General features: G+C 41.8%; 1 protein-coding gene across 1 annotated transcript; it reads right to left on the minus strand.

Moving 5' to 3' along the window:
* Window positions 1–262: 262 nt before the first annotated feature.
* LOC140650603 (fructose-1,6-bisphosphatase 1) lies at window positions 263–10,340 on the minus strand. Its single transcript, XM_072859151.1, has 7 exons — window positions 10,120–10,340; window positions 7,397–7,559; window positions 5,601–5,693; window positions 4,431–4,574; window positions 3,056–3,193; window positions 1,696–1,815; window positions 263–669 (listed from the first exon to the last, which is right to left on the minus strand). Exons 1-7 carry the CDS (start codon window positions 10,287–10,289, stop codon window positions 478–480), a joined length of 1,020 nt encoding a protein of 339 aa, XP_072715252.1. The 5' UTR covers window positions 10,290–10,340; the 3' UTR covers window positions 263–477.
* Between the last annotated feature and the right edge of the window lie 9,603 nt (window positions 10,341–19,943).

Consider the following 19,943-nt stretch of genomic DNA (forward strand, 5'->3'; position numbering starts at 1 on the left):
GTGAAGGTGTCCACATTAGCGTTTATATTTATTGCCAAAGAACTAGAGACTGTCACTCACTGTAAGAGGCTGCTGAGTCTTCCCCCCAAGATTTTTAGAATAGGACAGAGTCAGATATTCTGGTGATAGTCTGTAGCTTGTCTAAGAAGGTTGAGTCTTCCCCTAGTTATTGAATGCAACACAGTATTGTGTTGAATGCAACACAGTGGCTTTTGTGTAATCACAAATGATAAATGAAAAAGCAAACATATTTTCCCCTTGCTTTTACTTTTAATGCTTCCTTTAATGCAATCTTTTAATGCCTTTCATTGCACAATGCAATTGCACCACATTTCACTTTTAAAAAATCTTATGAAAATATGGCTCATTTGCTCTCTCGCTACAGAGGTCAGACAGTCTTGCAGTACTGCAGTGTGTTCTTTGGTTCAGCTGTAAGGCATTTCTCCCCATCTGCACAGTGACTGCAGCAAGCTTTCTTTACTTAGCTGAATGCTTCTTGACTATCTCAAGGTACTCCTTCACATCATCAGGAGATCCCAAGACAATAGGCACTCTTTGGTGGATATCCTCAGGCACTATATCTAGTATTGCTTGATGGCCAGTTGTTGCTATTCCCCCAGCCTTCTCAATAACAAAAGCCATAGGATTGCATTCGTAGAGCAGTCTCAGCTAGAAGACAAAAATCAAAATGGCAGTGGTCAGCCCAGGCAATGCTGAGCATCATGAAATGTAAATATATCTGGCATTTGATTTAAAACCAGTCAGCACCCCAAGTACTCCATATTTCACATGAACTTTGACTCAAAAATGAAATGTGTGGATTTTTCTTTCAAACAAAACACAGTGAATACTGGATTCGCCCAGTCTGAGTGCTTTCTCCATAGCTCATGTTTGCATTGCGCTCTTTACACAGAGATAACGCTTGTATGTAAGACACAACCTTTAACAAGGCAGCACACCACGTAGGCCTGCGTGAAAAGAAAGAAAACCACTGGCCCTGAGTGTGCCATTAGGTTTCTCTAATGAATAACTGCATCTTATCTGCAACCTGAAGCAATAATTTGCAGACAATTACAAAACAGATGAAAGATCTTTGCTGAATAAACAGTCCCCTTGTCAGCCTGTAAGTGTGTGACCTTGCCCGAGTGACGGTCATCCTGGCAGAGGCAGCCAGGCATAGTTCCTCCAGACGAGGCAATGCTACCAAGTACGAGATCCAAGTGTTTTTCTCTTTGGCAGAGCTTCTCGTAAGGGGTGCACTGCATTTAGGCTTCTTACATACTAGTTTGTCATAGGAATCTCAGGGTAATGTGGGTTGTTTACTTTGCTTTGTAATGTTTCACTTGGTTGGAGCCGGCATGGTTTGGGCTGAGATGGTAGAGAGAAGCCTTGGTAGAGAGATGGTAGAAAGAAGTTTGAACAGTGCATCCCCTGGTATGTTCCATAATCTGAATACGTTTGGGGGTAAAAAGAAGTCAGCACAGTTGAAACAGGTTAGCAGCAGCCCTAAGATAGGTGTCTGACAACAGGTTGCTGTCACTCGTGACAGTGTGCAAGGGGTGGCCATACCCACACAACCAGAGATGCAAGCTACCAAGTTATAAAAAACATGTTCTGCAATCAAAATACTGATCTGTGATAGTGAAATATCTAGATAATGTAACATTGTCTATAATTGGGCTTATTCAGGTTTACCTTTCCTTTGGGACTTTTGGCGTTAGCAGGATACAGAAAGATTCCTCCATACACCAGTGTGCGATGCACATCAGCCACCATAGATCCTATGTACCTCCCACCATATGGTGAACTGCCATCCTACAGAAAGACATTTAAATAAATGTAACTTTCGAGGACATCAGAGTAATATTCCCGTCCCTCCAGTGGTCCTAACGTCTAACTCCTCCATATTGTGATTCACTGGTAATATTTGAAGTAGTTTTGGAGAAAATCTCAGTTTCCTCCTCATTTTCTAATTGGGAAAATCCAAGGAAAAGGACTGACAGAAGATTTCAGGATAGATGAGTGGTAGTGCCAAGAGCAGAAAATGCATCCAGCTCTCCATCAGTGTTCTAACCCTTGGAAAATACTGTATTTCTAGTAGGAAAAAGATTACACGCTAGGAATTGATGTTGGGTTTTTTTCTTTTGTAGCAGCAAAAAATATCAAGGATCAAAAGAAGTGATCTTTCCTACTTCTTCTACCCATTTTTGCCAGCCTCTACAACTTTTTTGGTACAAAAAAGTTAATAGTTGACTACTGACATTATTTCCTTATTATACTCCAGAAAGTACATTTTAGTATCTAAATAAACAACACCTTAAGCCTGGCATGATACCAGATGAAAACACCAGTCTTTGTTCAAAGCAAGATCAGGAAGTCAAGAGGGGACATGAACACTTAACAATAGTAAGTGTTTACACTTCGTTGCTGACGTAACAACTCCAGTGATGATAGGTGTAAGGCATGAGAACAGATGTGATTTTTACAGGCACTCCTCAGAGCTTCAGGCCTCCTGACACCAGGAAACTGCATGACCACAAAGCGGGCCCTGAAGCTACACCAGCTTTTCAAGTGAGAGGTCCCCGCAGGACCCAGCCTGTGTTACCACTGAGCAATGACCCACTGCCATCCCCGCCCGGCTCTCCGTCTACTCGGACGCTGCAGTGAGGAAGCAGCAATCCAACACACATGCCGATCAAATCTCTTCATCACCAGATGAGACTTCCTCTCTACTTGACTACCAAACGCCCAGGTTTGCCTCCAGCACTGTTACTCAGGCCCCCAGCCAGGAAGGAAGACAGGAAAAAAAAAAGAAAGAAAAAAGAAAGGAAGGAAAAAAAGATACGAAAGAGGTGCAGTGCAGTACTGAAGGATGGTGAAATATCTGGTCACATCAGCTGCTGCTCTAATTACCAGTCCTACATGAACATACACTTTAAACAGACAAGAAAGGAAAACAAGCTCTGAACAGTGCATGAGACAGTGATTGTAAAGCTGGAAATTATGAGTGTTGCTTGAGTGTTGCAGAAAGTTTCTCTGAAACAGGATCTTTTACCTCAGGGAATTTCTTCTTTTTGAGATACTCTGTGACTGCAGGATCAAAGTATTTAGCATAGCCTTCATTAAGACTGTAGATATTTCCCTTCTTTTTGATTTTCACATCCCTATCCACCAAAATGAATTCTCCAATTGCCTAACAATAAGAAAGAAAAACAATTTGTTAACATTAATTGCTCATTTCTTTACAAACCAAGGCAAAAACCAATGACACACACACTTCAGGAAAAATTTACTACAGCTGCCACTTTCTTTAATAATTCAGTACTTATGAAAAAATGGTATTTGCAGTCTAAATGCGAAGTGTTTTGTTTATGCATAAAACAGACAAAGCATGAATCCTGGGGTCATGCAAGCTTCTTCATGCTACCATTCCCAGCTCTCTATCACTTTTCTATGCCAAAAAATGCTGTTGCCTGTAAATTTATTTAGCTGACCACTCTTTTGCTAGACTTACAATAAAAGTACGGCTCTGAGGAGTTTGGAAACTGAGGCTGCCAGTTGAGGCAATGCATAAACATCTTCAAATAGCTGTAGGTATTAAAAAATTCCAGTTCGTCTTAACTTGGGCTAACTGGGAGCCTGGAGTCAAGAGAGCCAATCTCTGTAATCAAGGGCTGGTCTGTTTATTTTCCACTAAAGTAAATTTCCAAGTTAGTGCTAAAAATAAACAAAATAACATGCACGCATGCTCAAAGTTAAATCTGCTATCTGAATATAGACAAAAATACATGCAGCTACTTAAGCTGTTACTTAACAGGGAGCACCCAGTTATACTTCCTGCTGCCTGACCACTGCAGGTTCTAAAAATTTAATACTGGCAGGTGGCACAGCCTGACTAACTGATTACAAAAAAATGGGTCACTAAAGCAAACTACTTTCTGCTATGATCAGTATGACTTTTATTTTAAAACTCATACAGTCAATGCATGCTAGAATGTAAAATGCACCCACACACCACTTACTCTTTTACACATCACGGTGGGATCTGAAAACACAGAAGAAGGTTAAATATTTCTGCTTCTCTGGTTTACTAAGGTACCAGCATTAAGGAAAAGACAAGTCTTAAAGGGCATTCTGCATTGCAGAAAACAGCTTATTTTAAATACCACATGATTTGGCACATGCTGTATATTTGCTTCACTGACTTGGCTGCCTTCCCATTGTTGAATCACACATAGGACCGCTGCAGCGGGCACGCAGAATGCAAAAATCTCTTGACATTATTGCTGATGGGTTATTAAGTGTTCTTAATTTCTCCACCTTAGCTTGAAAATTGCTCCTTTGTTTGATTTTTTGGAGGACAAACAGTTCTTATAGACAGTACCTTGTTATCCCTAATAAAGAAACAAAGAAACAGAAGACATTCTCACCGGATCCAGCATGAAACAGTTGACGCCTCCGGCAGAAGTGGCCAGTACCAGCATTGTGGCACTCCCATAGAGAGCATAACCAGCTGCCACAAGATTACGCCCAGGTTGTAAAGCATCTTTCCCAGAAGGTTCATCAAGGGACACCTACAATAAGGACCATAGTCAACTTTGCTTCATTTCTATAGCTGGTACATAGCTGGACTGTCTGGGATAGAGACTGTCTTCTACTCCACATCCATGCATGAGGTGGCACAAATGCTTCCATGATCCACAACTGAGATTCCTACTGGACGCACTAATACAAATTATACGGAGGTGACAAACACATTGATCTAGAAATGCTCTTGTATAAGCTTAGTTGGAATGCAGGAAGCAGGAAAGGATTAAGGAGATAATATAGAGCTGTGTACCTCCTTGTAGGTGATGATGAACACAGCTCGGAGGAAAACTCCAAGGCACAGTTGAAAAGCAAGCAATGAAACATGACTCACAGAGTTCACAGCTGATCAAAAGTACTTGGGATTTTTTTGTTTTCTTTTGCTTCATACAAAAATGAAACTGAAAATAGTTACTTCAGGATGTATGACAATACATGAAAGATGATTAAAACGGACAGCTGGCTGTGTTTTATCTGACTTACTTTTTCCCCCTTCTTGTGACATGTAAATCCAGTATTTCAAGCTCCTTCAGACAAGGTTTCTGCCTTTCAGAGTGAATTAGACACTTCAAATGCACATGCCATGTTTCAGCTCTGGTTTGTGTTTGAAGTTTGTCCTCAGGCTAACAGGACTATTAGTACAGAGAACAAGACAACCTGAAAGGACATTCCCCAAGTAGATGACAACCACGTGGTATTTTGTCTCAACACAAATATTCATGAAATCTAAGACCTGATTTGTTTGTAAGGGGTAATTCCTTTAGCTGGCTAATTAAATATCACCCAGGCTTCCATGTACATATAGGTACCTCATCTTCTAAGAGAGTAATGCAAATTCTTCACAAATGTTTTGTACAAGTGTCTGTGAAATAGCAGATTTAACTTAAAGCTGGTCCTGAAAGTCTCTTTCACAAAAAAGTTTATTTAGGTTTTATTAAGTCTTCACATGAAATTATATTTCATCAAAAGGTGCACAACAATAGTTTTTCCTATCCTACATGAGAGCATTTTACCTTTCTATAGATGGCAAAGATGGTCCCAATGGAAACAAGACAGTCAATGTTTGATGAGCCATCTAGAGGGTCTATGCAGACTATGTATTTACCCTAGAAAATACAAAAGCGGGAACAACTAGATTAGTGACATTATTTACCTTCTTCCCCCAAATAAAAATACTTAAGTAGGTAAATTTTCTCAGAAATTTTCAAAGCATTATAAACTAAAATGCTTTTATAGATTATGAAGGACCTGAATTCAAATGTTAGAAATTCTTTGGCCCAGATTTCATTCCTGATTACAACTGTGTTGTGCCACAGCAGAAGCTGGAAAATCTTCAAAGTAAATAATAGATGATGAGATGGGTAAGGTGAAGTTTTCCTACACAATTTTTAATATATAAAAAAGAGAGAATACTTTTTAATGATTAGTTTAACTTCATTGATTTAATTAATGCCGATCCATTTTGATAGCCATCCTGTAATATCTACCATTTAGGCTACACTTTCTCGTCTCTAACAAAACGCCTTTCTGAATTATAAGGAAAAAGACAAATGAAGAAGATCAGCCTCTTTCATGTAGAGCTAAAATTAGAGAGATTAAAAAGGCTTTTAACACCTGACATTCATAAACCATACATTTCACTTTACTGGATGTTCCACTTTAAACTCCTTAATGAAACTCTGTGCTCTGAATGGACAGATGCTCAGAAATTACCTTAGCCAGTCTGTGGTCTTATCCTGGTTTTGGGGAGTTTTTCCCCCCAAAAATCAGAATGGTCCCTGCCTATTGCTGTATTAAGGATTCCTGTAGGTACAGGAAATCGACAGTACAGGGAAAAGAGTTGAATCAACTGTACCTTTTAAATAGCTTGTTTTCCCCTTATTTTATCCACAGTCATTTGAATAATAATGTATAACAACAGTAAGCATTTGTTTGCTTTTCATTTGATTTCACCCTGCATGCCAGAAACTTTTAAGTCCAGCAATGCTCTACTCTGCAGGTAGGAATTCTGACACACACACACCATATTAGCTCACATTTAGTTTAGAAAATCATTAACACTGAGGCTCCCTCAGTGATCTTTGAGGGTCTAAAAGCATATTTGTTCAGATCTAAAGCAATCTTTGTTCATCCAATGCCTATAAAATAAATTTTGAAGATTTCTCAACAGGGAGAGAACTGCTTTGACAAAGCAAACGTTATTATAGTTTCTAAATTATGTTTTAGTTCTTTGTTTTCACTAAATTTTTACTCAGATTTTTACATGATCACACCAAAATATTAGCTAGGAAAAAGGAACTATCACTCAACAAGTGCACGCAGACTTGTGAATATAAATAATAACAAATATGTAAAAATTATTTTTCTTTCATTGTTGCTAAATCTTTCATGGGCTTCACAGAGAATTTGCCTGAATTAAAGAACTCAAGATTTGACTTGCACAGAACAGCTCCTCAGTGTCCTACTGACAAAGCTACTTTACAAAAGGGCTTGACTGGCTCAGAGCATAGTTCCAGAGAGCAGATGGGATAAACAAGAAATAAGTTTCCTCCACAATTAGGAAAAGGTGGGGAAAAAAGAAAGTGGGAACAACAGAGAAAAGAATAAAACCAACAAACATCATTCTTGAGAGCAGAAATAACAGAAAGGACAAATGTTGACTGACACTGTCTCCACCCACGCCCATCCCCCTTCATTTGCCAATATAGAAAAGTACATGTTTTCCGAAATTTTTACCTCTGTTTCAGTTTCTTTACACCTGTAAAGGCTGATTTGAAATCAAGCAGGGAGAAACTTTAAAGCTACTAACCCTTTTTTCAGGTTCCACTATCACAGCATCTTTGTTTTCTTCTGACACGATAACACATGTACTGAAGGATGACTTGAGCATGTTAATCACCAGGTCATTGGAAAGGATGTCCAACTTCTTTACTTGATCTCCTGTCACATTGGTAGACCCAGCAATTCCATAGCTAGAGCAATGGCAAGAGCGAGCATTTTGTGAGAACGGGGCACTACATCTTCTGAAGCGCCCTGTTTCTGGCAACCTTATATTTGTAAAAAGTCTTGTAAAACAAACAGCACTTCTGGATGATATATCAGTTCTCTAAGCCTGTTTTTTATTTACTGTCCAGTGGATTCTTGCTGAGACCTGCTAACATTAGTTGTGGTGGCAAATCTCGAAGACGCTGAACATGAGCAACACAAAACAAGGAATCACCTTTCAATAGTCCCTAAACTATAGGCAAACATGGCCAGAGCAGGCTGCAAAGGCTGAATTACAATAACTGTGTTATTTAATGAGCTCTTAAGACCTTAATACTGCCCCTGAATCCTAGGCTCTGATATTATAGCTGCATACCCTAAAGGCTAAGACTTCATTAGAAAACTTAAAATGTAACAATGAATCTGACGACAGTAGTTATGCTATAACTTCCTATGTAATTTGCTCCTGGTTAGCAATTTGATGTACAAATTGCAGTAGAAACACTTCGCTCACAGATAAATCAACATTTTTACAGTTCAATGTTTTCAGTTTTGACTTTAAGTAGTAAACATTTCCTTGGGAATAAAACTGAGAAATACAAACACGAAACACAAATAAAACCCTGACAGCTAATCAGAATCAAACCATCTGGCATCAGGAAGTACCAGGAGACCTTGTGATAGCTTATTTTGAAAGCATGCAAAACAGAGAGAGGGGAAGTTCAGCTCTGAGAAGAGAAAAACAATAGCCAGCTCTGCACACATTCAGATGACTCTTACGTACTTCAGCTACGATTCATTGATTAGGCTGAATACTCGTATTTCAGGTTTTCATAATAACGCTGAACACGCTACTTTGAATGTACTGCATTCCTTCAGTTTAACGCATGAGACAAAGAAAAAGACCTGGCATAATTCTCTGTCTCTCTCTCTGCTACAGTGGCTTGAACATTTTTCTGGAAGTGTGAAAGTGCTTTTAGAAAACAATGCACTTTGAACACCACGCTTGCAAGCGGAGGCACAAGTCCTCATCCTCAGAGCAAAAACTCGGTACGGCCAGCAGCTACAGCTCTCACACCCGTCTGTTGGGGAGTCAATGGCAGGGTGCCCTGCGTGTAGCCTGCAGCTGGGAAGGGACAGCTTCCCCAGGTGTTCTGAACCTCTGCTGCTGGGCAGCACTGAGCATACAGCTGAGCCTGGGGACAGTCCAAAGAAACGGGCCCTGGCAATCCCTACTTGTTCACATTCCCTGATAGCCAAGTAAAATCCCACCACCGGTTATAAAACGCAGTCCCACAGTGGGAGACGTACTGCTCAAGGAGGCTCACAAGTCCGAAGCTGGCTGCCCCAGCACTGGTGGAGAGTCAAATCCACCGTAGGGGATCATAAGGTAAGGCCATCAGCACAGGCATCGAACCTGTGGGCAGCTGTCAACAGACACACATGTAGGACACATAAGGAATGGCACCTGAGACTGTTACAAATCAGGTCACAGACGGGAAACCCTGGTCTTTACTGATAGACACAGGAGACATGTGAAAGGGCTACCACATAGTGGTTAAAAAACTATCATCACAGTTATATAAAGTCTGAAGTCAAGACAGAGAAAAATAGTCAAATATACATAAAGTGGAGGACTTTTATGCTCTCTTGCAGTTGCTTCTATTTTATTAACTTCAGTCACCAAATTTTTCAGCTCCCTGATACATTTTGTAATAAATCTTACTCTGTATTGCCAGAGGCCTTTTGCATATTATATTTTCCACTACATGGTTTGTAGAGACAAATTCATTTTCTCTCTACTACATGTTCCATTACGTAATGAAGCAGCCCATGTCTAAAGCCCAGATCAGCATACAATTTTGGCTTATCAATAATATGGAAAGTACTTAGGAGGATTAGTTGCCTACAATCACTTTAACTTATTTAACATTTCAAGAGCTCTCATTTCCTTCTGATGCGTCTCCAGAGCAACTCCCCTCTGACTGGCTGACTACAGACACCACTGCTCCTGACCAATGCTCTTTCTAAAAGCCTTAAGACATCCAAAGCTTCATAGAGAAACTCCAGTTGCTATGATGCAATATGAAAAAAACCCCACTGAATTTGATTAAGCGCCTCATAGCATAAAATGGTGCTTTGATATTAAGGTACTGACTACAATGAGCAATAATTCTGCCATATTTTGACAGCCTTTGTCTTTCAGTCTGTTTGCTCTTCTGGTTCAAAGCACCCAAACCTGCTGAGGGCTTGCATGAAGGTCTATCAGCAGCAGACATCTGTCGAAGACTGCATGCCTTATATTATTAAAGAGCCATAGGATGCATTTCACTTGAGAAAATCAGAGTCCAAGATGCTGAAGGAGTTACAGCTCTCTGCAAGGGTGGATGCAACACTGCTCACATGCCTGTTGGGTGACACCCCCCATCCCCATCCCCATGCCCACCAGCCCGGAGGCAGCAGGATCCCCTGGACCCGCGGGGACGCGGCGAGGTGCGGGATGCTACCGGCGCTCCCTCCTCGCCTCCCCGGCGTCCCGGGACTTACAGGTTGGCGATGCCCGCTTTACGGACGGCGGTGGAGATGGCTTTGATGGCCGTGCAGAGGGAGTTGAGGAGCTGCGTGAACTCCCCGGTGCCTTTCGCCCGCCTGCCTTCCTCCATCACGAAGCGGGTCATGGTGATGACATTGGTATCGAAGGCGGAGCGGTCCGTCATGGTGGCGGCGCCGGGCGAGTGGAGCCGCAGCCGCCGCCGCCGCCACTAGCCCCGCTGGGGCGTGGCCGGGACGTGGCCGATGGGCGTGGCAGGGGGCGGGGGGGGCGGCGAGAGCCCGGGGCGCGGGGTACCCCCCTCCCCGCCACCCCCGCATCCCTCCGGGCCGGAGGAAGGCGGGGATGGAGATGAGGATGAGGAGCGGGACCCCACCCCGCCTTCCCCCCGACCCCCCTAAAATAACCGCGGCGGGGAAACCCCGCAAGCATCTTTTTTGTTTTTACCAGAACGTGTCTCATTCCCGTGCATTGGAGTGTGTGTGTGTCTGTGTGTGTGTGTGTGTGTGTGTGGCGGCGGGAACCGACGCTTGAGGCATCCGGTATGTGAACGGCACAGAAAGTGAACCGAGACACGGGTCGTGGTAGCTCTTAGTGTTTGCAGTGCTCGCACTTCAGTGCTCATGCTCCTGGAAAGCGTGGCCAAAAAATTCAGAAGTTCGCTTTGTTTCATCGCTTGATTGCAAAACTCTGAGTCTGGCATGTGGGTTATGGTGAACTGCACACAACCTACAGAGCAAGGCTAGTGTCTCCTGCTTCACAGGAACGCTCTTACCCTGACCCAGCGGTACAGGAAAAACACACATTTAGTAACCGATTCCATCAAGTATTAACTTCTTCTGTTTAAAAAGATCATGCTAACCCCACGTGCACCAATGCATCTTGTGATGCATTTGTAACAATTTGTTCAAAATTTATAACACCATAAAATGGCACAAAAGCTGCAGGGAAACTGCCACTGGTAACTGGACTCAATGACATTTTTGTAACAAACTCTCCAAACCTGTTCAGTAGAAAGATGTAGCTCAAGTCCCACTCCAAAAGCTAGAAATTAATGCACCTCTTACAAATACTGCTGCAAAACACACCTAGGAATGTAGACCCTCCTGAATCTCACTGCTTTTGACTCCAGCCTTCCTGACCGTACGGCAAAATCAAGCAATACATTTTCCTGCTAAGGCTTGATCACGCACTAGTAAGTGAAACCAAGTTCACTCAACACCTAATCCTAGATACACTCTTTCACACAATAATTTGACAAATACAAATCTGGATACGGATGATCTACTCTGTACAGTGTATTGTTGTACTACCCATCATTTTATGTTTGCATTATCTAAGGAGAGAAATCCAGAAATTTTGGTTACTTTTCAGTAGAATACATCCATGAGTTGGATAAGCACAGTCTCAAATCCTAAAATTGAAACCACAGACTGAAATCATTCCAGGTGGTGTCAAATGCAGGGCAAAAATCTTTTAAAATGTGCAGCTCTTTGCATACACATGTTCTTTCTTCATGCAAAGCACATTGCATGTCTATATATTACATACTTCAAATGTATGTGTAAATGTCTTCTCCTTCAAGTGCACACAGCTTTGGCCAAATTTAACTGTGCCCAGAATTATAGACAATCCTGAAGATATTAGATATAAGTAGCTGTAATGCTCTTCTGAATGGGATATTTCAGTATTTGGCAAGTGGTTACCAGTCCAGCATCATAAAAATGTTCTTGGAGTGGCAGGTGGATTTTGGAAAATTTACAAAACACTGAAATTAGCTCTTTCTTTAAGGGTAAACAATGCTTTACAACCACCTATAGCAGCTACTGCAGTCTGAATAGTTGAGAACAATTAATAGTTTACCTGAATTGTGAAGACCCTAGCAAATATATCAGTAACCTGCAGGAAGAGCCATACTTCAGTGTAAAATAGCCAAGATCAGTTCAAAATGGTCACAACCTAAGGCTGTTGTACCCATGCCTGAGCAGAACTAACCTCTTTCACCTTACTCACAGGGCTATGCATACTCTCCGCAAGTTCTGAGCTGAAACCTGTGCCCTTCTGGAGTTGGTGAGGTAAGTGGGACAAGAGCTTTACTCCTCCATTCCTACTGTGGAAGCCAGGTAGAAACAAGCAGGCTGTGAATGCAAAGAGCAATCATTTGAAAGGGTGCTGGTTTCTCACTGGTGCATCCAGACGTGCATTTTCCCCTGTGGGGAAGTAGCGTAATTATTTTTAGCAGATATAGCATGTTCATAATCTTCTGCAGTCAAGGCAACTCAACGTACTACAGATTAACCTGTTTCCACACCCCTGGCCTGAGAATATGTGTGTCTATTGGTCATTTCTGGGATTCCACTATAGTGTAGAAAATGGACTTGACATTAAATAATTAACATCTAATGGTCGAGGGTAGACAAGTTGTGGGAACATAAAGCTTAGTGCAATAAATTGCCTGATATTTACCCAACTTTTGGGGCAGAATCTGCAGCCTGCAGTGAGTTCCCTGCTGGGACAACTGGCTACCTAGAAAAGCTATCTAGCTAAGTGTGTCTGTACTAGCCAGAGACTGCAGTATAGGTATATCCTGAGATTATTCTGATCAATTTTTAAACACACGTTCGTTAAGAGAAAAGGTCACTAGCTTAGCCAGTGTTACACTATGGGCTTAATTTTTTTCCTCTTTATCAGTATTTTCACATATCTTAGGACAATAGAGAAAGATGTCAGAAGCAAAATGAAAAAGGAGATAACACAAGCATCAAAAGACATCTGAAATACAGATGAAAAATTTTAACCTCCTAAAGCACTTATGCAGCCCTATAGCAACCATGCTGTGTGGTAACTATAAAATCAGTGTAAGATTAAAAGTACATCCTACATGTTGTGAACCTTTCCCTTTAGAAATCAGTAGTTAAACATTTATTGAAATGCATTTGTGGCATTTGAGAAGAAAGGTCAGTGCCGGTTGATTAAACATTGCTGAAACAGTTCACTTCCATATAGAAGAAAACACAGCCTTGTTTGCAAACAGATGATGTTCAACTAGACATGGTTCACAGCTGTTTTAGAACTGTAAGCATGCAAAACCACCTAACTTCTTTGAAACAAACTTTTCTCCCAGCACATAAAATCCCAAATGTGTAATTATTTTGAAAATAAGACACAGGCTGATGAGAAATCGCCAGGTATTTTATTATGAAGGTTACCTCTTGTAGGTTCAAATGAAAGCCAAAAAGACAACGGGAGTGAAACCCCCTCACAAAGGCCTTTTTTTCCTGAAGTAAGAGTGTCCATGTGGGAAAGGCAGCTTTAGATCCCACTTCTGCTGAGAAAAAATTTTCTTTGTGCAAAAGTCTCACAGCTGCAGAAGTTTCATGCTGGCTGGCTGGACGGAGGGTACGATCCAGCAAGTAACACTGAGATCACTCACAAGGTATGCCACTCCACCCGTGCAGATGCTCTCTACCCTGCTATGCCATGATGTTTAGGGCTGGAGCAGTGTGAAGGGGATGACTGAGGCTGGTCCTGATTGCTGCAGGAGATGGATCAGGAGGAACTGCAGTAGCATGTGCAGAACTTCAGGCAGGGAAGAGTACCATGTGGGAAATTATCAGGCTGATTTCTAGCTGGACAATCAATCTTTTGCCTCCTTTGCTTCAGAAAGTGCTTCATTTCACCTACATGAATTTCCTATGCTGGGACAGCATCCAGAATATTTATGTACAACTGTGATAGCAAAGCACTTCACATCTCAGGACACAGGTGAAAGACACCAGAAGGCATAAACTTATATTTAAACTTTTGTAATTATGAGTACAAATTGGCTAAAAAATAATTTCTTAGTATAGTAGCCATAAAATGGCATTCATTTGATATTATGCATTAAATTACTCTGACAATTTGTACGGATTTCTCTATGATTAATAAGCAGAATTGAACGATAAGGTTGATAGTAATGAAAACCCAGTGGAAGGGATTTTCCTGTACCGTGCTTGCCTACTGCCCTCTTGTGGGACTACGAACATTGTCAGCATTTTGGTGGGAGACTGGCTCTTGTGAGAGTGGGTACCTTTGCAGTTTTCTGTAGGGTGACAAAGCACTTAACGTGCAGACAGTAGATCCTGGAAAGGAATTCTACATGCCTCTGAAATACAAATATTGAACCGTAATTTTCCAACCTCTGTATTTTTTACTTATCCACAAGATTCTACCAGGCAAGCAGAGCAAAGAATATGCTACCTGAATATTACATTGCTATCACTTCTCATCTTGTAAAATGTATTACCTAAAAGTCTTTTAATTAATCATTTCAAGTCTATGTCAACAAAAGTAAAAAAAAACCTGCTAAAAACATGTAGAGATCTCAGTGCACTCAATACTAAGCTAAGAAAGTAATCAAAGTATAGTTATAATTTTTAACAGTTCACTTTGCAGAAAATAATAATTTTTGTCAACACTGAGTGACATAATGTCATGACCACGATACATTTGTCAATGTAACAACCAAATGGAAAAAAAGGTTCCTTTTTTACATCTAAACTGGGAGCCTGCAAAATTCAAGACTGCTGAAGGAAGAAACCTTGGTATAAAAGGTCAAACTCTGTTCTCAGACCCTGATCCTAGGTTAGATTACTGGACAGGTCTCCCATTAACGTTCTTGCAGACTTATTTGCTGGCTGAAATACCTAGTTACATTGCTGTATTTCAAAGTACAATCTGTTCAAGATTTTCAGATCCTGTTGTCTGGGATGAGTTATATGGACAGTGTCACAGAGGGTCAGCTGTGAAGGTCTAACTTAGGCATTTTTTCAGCTCTGGTAATTTTAACTTTACATGATTCAATTCAGAATTTCTAGATAATCTCAAATGTTTATCAGCACAACTAAAAGTACTGTCTTCCATAAAGGTACAGAAGAAAGAGTGGTTGGCTTTTCCAGCTTTATTGGCAGCGTGAGGAAGGTCTGACCTGAAACTCTTCTGTTAGTGAGATACATACTATAGAGCATGATGGAGAAATGCAGTATAATATCCACAAAAGACTCCTTTTGTGTAAGCCTCTGAAAAATAGGGACAACAAATGAGTCTGAGTGACTGTTTATACCATTATTCCCTGTTGGTTTTTACCATATGTATTCTCTTCCATGCCAAAAGTATAGGCAATAAAACCATTTAAAGTGACTGATAACTATTACATTTTAAAAATTAATTTTATCCATAGTTTGCATAGTTTGCCACATTTTCGAAATTCTGAATAAGCATTAGCTAATCAATATAATTGCCTTGTGATGTAGGTAGGCAAGTAAAGAAAATAGAAGAAAAAACTTTATCCTGGGCCACAGAGGAAATTTGTAACAGAATTAAGAAACACTTGTTTTCTTCACTGGCTGATTACTTTGGGAATTCACACAGTTTGAGAGTGAAAGAAAATGGGAAACAGAAGCATTTAACTCAACAATACAAGAATTGCATTTCTGTATATTTCCTTTTGCTCTACTAACTTGATATTTCTTTGGTGATACAATTGCATACAGTACAGAAGAAAGTAGAGAAGGGACATGCCAAGCACATACTGGGTCAGCTCTGGAAAACTAGCAAGAAAGTTCAACCCATACAGCTAGGACACTACTGCGAGATGGTATGACTTTAAAAATGGGAGTGAGAGTTGGGTAGAAAGAAACCTATACTTTAGATCGCTATAGAGTCCATTTGATTGTGATAGGATTAATAAGCAGCAGCTCAAAATCTTTTTCCATTAACTGGTTATTACATAGCTATAAAATCCCGTTCTAAAGTCAGATTTTATCTTACAACTTCCCATCTTTGCTGCAAGTAGGCTCACTTTACTGATAGCAGTAGGAGCAAAAACATTTTCTTTGATAATAACATGTCCTGGTTTCGGCTGGGATAGAGTTAATTTTCTTCCTAGTAGCTGGTATAGTGCTGTGTTTTGGATTTTAGTATGAGAATAATGTTGATAACATGCTGATGTTTTGGCTGTTGCTAAGTGGTGCTTACACTGGTCAAGGACTTTTCAGCTTCCCGTGCTCTGCCAGGTGCACAAGAAGCTGGGAGGGGGCACAGCCAGGACAGTTGATCCACACTGGCCAAAGGGCTATTCCATACCATATGGCATCATGCTCAGTATAGAAACTGGGGGGAGTTGGCCGGGGGGCAGCGATTGCTGCTCAGGGACTGCCTGGGTGTCCGTCGGTGGGTGGTGAGCGGTTGCATCACTGTTTTTTTTCCCCTAGGTTTTGTTCCTCCCTTGCTCTCTTGTTGTTTTCCTTCTCATTACAATATTATTATTATTATTATTATTATTATTATTATTATTATTATTATTATTATTATTATTATTATTATGTTCCAATTATGAAACTGTTCTTATCTCAACCCTCGAGTTTTCTTACTTTTGCTCTTCGATTCTCTCCCCCATCCACCCGGGGGGGAGGGTGAGCAAGCAGCTGGGTGGTACTGAATTGCCGACTGGGGCTAAACCACAACGTAACAGTATCACACATGTATGGCCATTTAGTGCTTTCTTTGTACAGCCTCTAGCATGCAAGGGATCTAGTCTGCAGCTGGATCTTACCGGCAGTAGTGCACTACAGAAAAGGCACTGTCATCAGTCTTGCCTGTAGATGCATGCTGAACAACTTTGTTTTGACCTTATATGCTTTTGTTCTGGTCAAACAATCTATTGTAAAAGTAAATTCACCTGTGCATGAGTACACATGTAGGGTTAAAATGAAAAGGATAATTCTTAAGACTGCTTGAGAATTTAGTTTCATGACTCACGCAGGTATGAATGGGTTGTGTAGGCTAAACCCCAGCCCTCGCTCTGCAAATGTGCTAGTACAGTTCCCAGTGCCCGTTCATCACACGACACAAGGCTGATATCCAAAACACAGTACGCCAAGACAGGGACAAACCAGTGTAGATGGCAATGTCAGGGTTTTGATCCCTGGGAAATATATTTCAGTTTGCTCAGTCTCCAGTATCCAGGTGTACTGGTTCCTAGTTGATTTCAGAACACAGGTAGGAGAGCCGAGGGACGTATCTAGCCCAGGGTCCACCTCCCACAGTAGCAGCCAGGGGTGCTGTTTAGGAGAGTGTGTGAGCCCGGCCATTTCTGCGCTCATTTCCCCTCCTCCTCCCTCCATATGTAACTGGACTAGGGATGCTAGAAGGTGCATCCCTGCCTGTTGCTTTAGTGTTCACCGTCCAGGAATTTTTCTGATAGATAACCTAATAAGAAGCCATAATCCAAACCCTAGCACATTGCAAGGTATGGCCCTGCCACCCTAGGAGCCTGATAACATAGGCAGGGGTTGCTGGTTGAACTCATTTCTGTGAGTCTGAGGAAAGTAGCATGAACACACACAGAAGACAACAAGGATACCAAGGATCCAGCTGGAGAAGCACGTTTTTAGTGTGACTCTGAGGAAATAGTAAGAGAGATTTTTATATGCGTGCTGGCTGAGAGAGATCTGAACAACAAGCAAAGAAACTGTCCCACAGTCTCTTTCCTGTTCTTGAAGGAGACAAAATGTTACTGTATGCTTTTTATAAGGAAACAGGATAGCAATCAATGCTTGAAGAAGAGGAAAAAATGCATGGATGCAGCTCAAGCTCAGCAGGAGCTGTAGGCTCCCGCTTCTCTGAGTGTATCAGAGGTGTCTTGACTGGCTCCCAGATCCTGTGGCACCCAGCAAGAGCCACTGGGAGAGCCAAGATCTAGCCTCCACATGAGGTGTTGCCTCCAGCTGAGCTGGGAACTCAGCACTGGTGCTTAGGCAGGATCTCTTCCTTTTTACGGAGGTGGTATCTTCCTGCTGTGAGTACCAGTGTTTCCCTGCTCCTTTTAAGCTCCAGAATTAGTGAGAGGTGAGTTAGGTGCCCTTATCCCCTGAGACAAGATGCTGATGATCAGGGGAGAGGCAGTGGCTCGCAAGACACACTGCCTCATGGTACAGCAGGACCCTGGCACTGCATGTGGTGGCCAATCGTCGCTGTGACACACTTATTTTCTAGATGAAATGTGTTGGTACAAACTTAACACCATGGCCTTGCAGGTATCACAGAAACACTTGGTTCCCCCCAGTTCTTCTGGCCCTAGAAACAACTTACAAATATTAGCCAACTGTCCAAGCTAGCATCTGAAGCAATGATGGGGTGAGGCTTGTAGAGTTCATAGCACTGGATAGCAATTTTGTGGTGGAAGAGGTACCCAAGACTGCTCAGTGCTGCCCGTGGGAGATTCAGCATTGACTGGAGGAGCATCCCCTGAAAAGGGATGCCAGCCCTTTACCTCGGAACATAGACATGTCATCATTTTTCCAGTGCACGCTAACTCCACAGGGGATATTTGACTGTTACATCATCCACCTCAGAAAAATATATCACCTTTGATGACATGTTTGCAATGGTTTCTCCAACCCCTTTCTTAAAAGAGCAAGTATAAATGATTAGAGGGAGAGACTAGGAAAGTTCAGAAGTGCTGTGGCACTGAAGGAATTCTTCCACTAGGGCCAGACACTGCTACTGTGTGAGTGGGGCCAGGGCAGTGCAACTGCAGAGCTGACACTGAAGCACAGGAGAAGTGTGTGTGCATGTACACACAAACACACACACACACTTCTGGCAGGCCTGGTATGACTGGAAGCCTGTTTGTTTTTCTGGGTTGATGAGAACCAGACCTGTTGAGGCAGCGACATGTAACATCTGCCTGGCCACAGAGCACCTGGAAGCTCATGAAAAGTGCTTCCAGAAGCACTGGAAGAAAGGTGAAGGAAGCCTGATTTCTGATCTCAGACGAGACACAGAAGGTGATGGAGCAGAAAGTGGCTCAGAAGGCCAAAGTCTGAGAAGGTGCTGTCAGATGATGGCAGCTGTCAACTGGGTCAGTGGGAAATCTGGAAAGGAGTGTAGGTGAAAACAGCTAGCATGACCAACTGCCCTCACAGAAAAGAAGTCCCTTCAGGGTAAAGACACCTTGGACAGAGTAACGTACAGATAACAATATCTGTGTTCAGTATTGAGGCAGATGATCGCTGCCTTCACGCACCTGCCAGGAAGAATATTCTTTTAGTATGTGGGAAGAATTGAGACTCCAACACAGAACACTGTTTGGTCTGTTTGTGCCCAAGACGATCAGGATAGGAATATAGTACAGCACCATGCCTGCGGATACCAACCAGCATAGAGATTTGGAACTGCTTTCACCATGGCAATCTGACTTTAGGAATAACCTTTCATGTTAATCCCATCTGCTCTTTTTTACCATGCAGAACATACGGCTGCCTAAGCCACCCTTGTCGACCATAAGTTAACTGTTTCCCTGCAGAAAGAGGTATTTAATGTCTTTACCTCATCCTGTTCAGCAACTGATCATCTCACTCATATGAAGTGCCTGCAGCTAGGGCTGGCCTAAGGTCTAAGGCACATCAAGGTGCCCAATTCATAAACCATGGTTTATTCCTTTTTAGAATAGCACTAGCCAAGAAAACTCACTGCAAACTGTAGTTAGGTGACTGTTTCCTGGGCATGTTAGAGATGACACTGTTCTCTATTCTCACGCTGGCTGAGACTAAGATAAAAAATTGGGGTGGAGGAGAATATTTCACACTCACAGCTTCCAAGAAACAGGATAATGATGCTGGTATGGATAATGATAGCAGTGCAAGCAGGTAACTCATACACATCTGTATCATTCAGGACTATGCTTCACTCACAGTCATTTTACTAGTGACAGAAAGAGTAACAGCAATTAAATCATTCAGTACGGTGCAAAAGATATATTCTCTACTTTTTTCTC

This window comes from Ciconia boyciana, chromosome 4, assembly GCF_034638445.1.
Source record: "Ciconia boyciana chromosome 4, ASM3463844v1, whole genome shotgun sequence".
Classification (NCBI taxonomy): Eukaryota; Metazoa; Chordata; class Aves; order Ciconiiformes; family Ciconiidae; genus Ciconia; species Ciconia boyciana.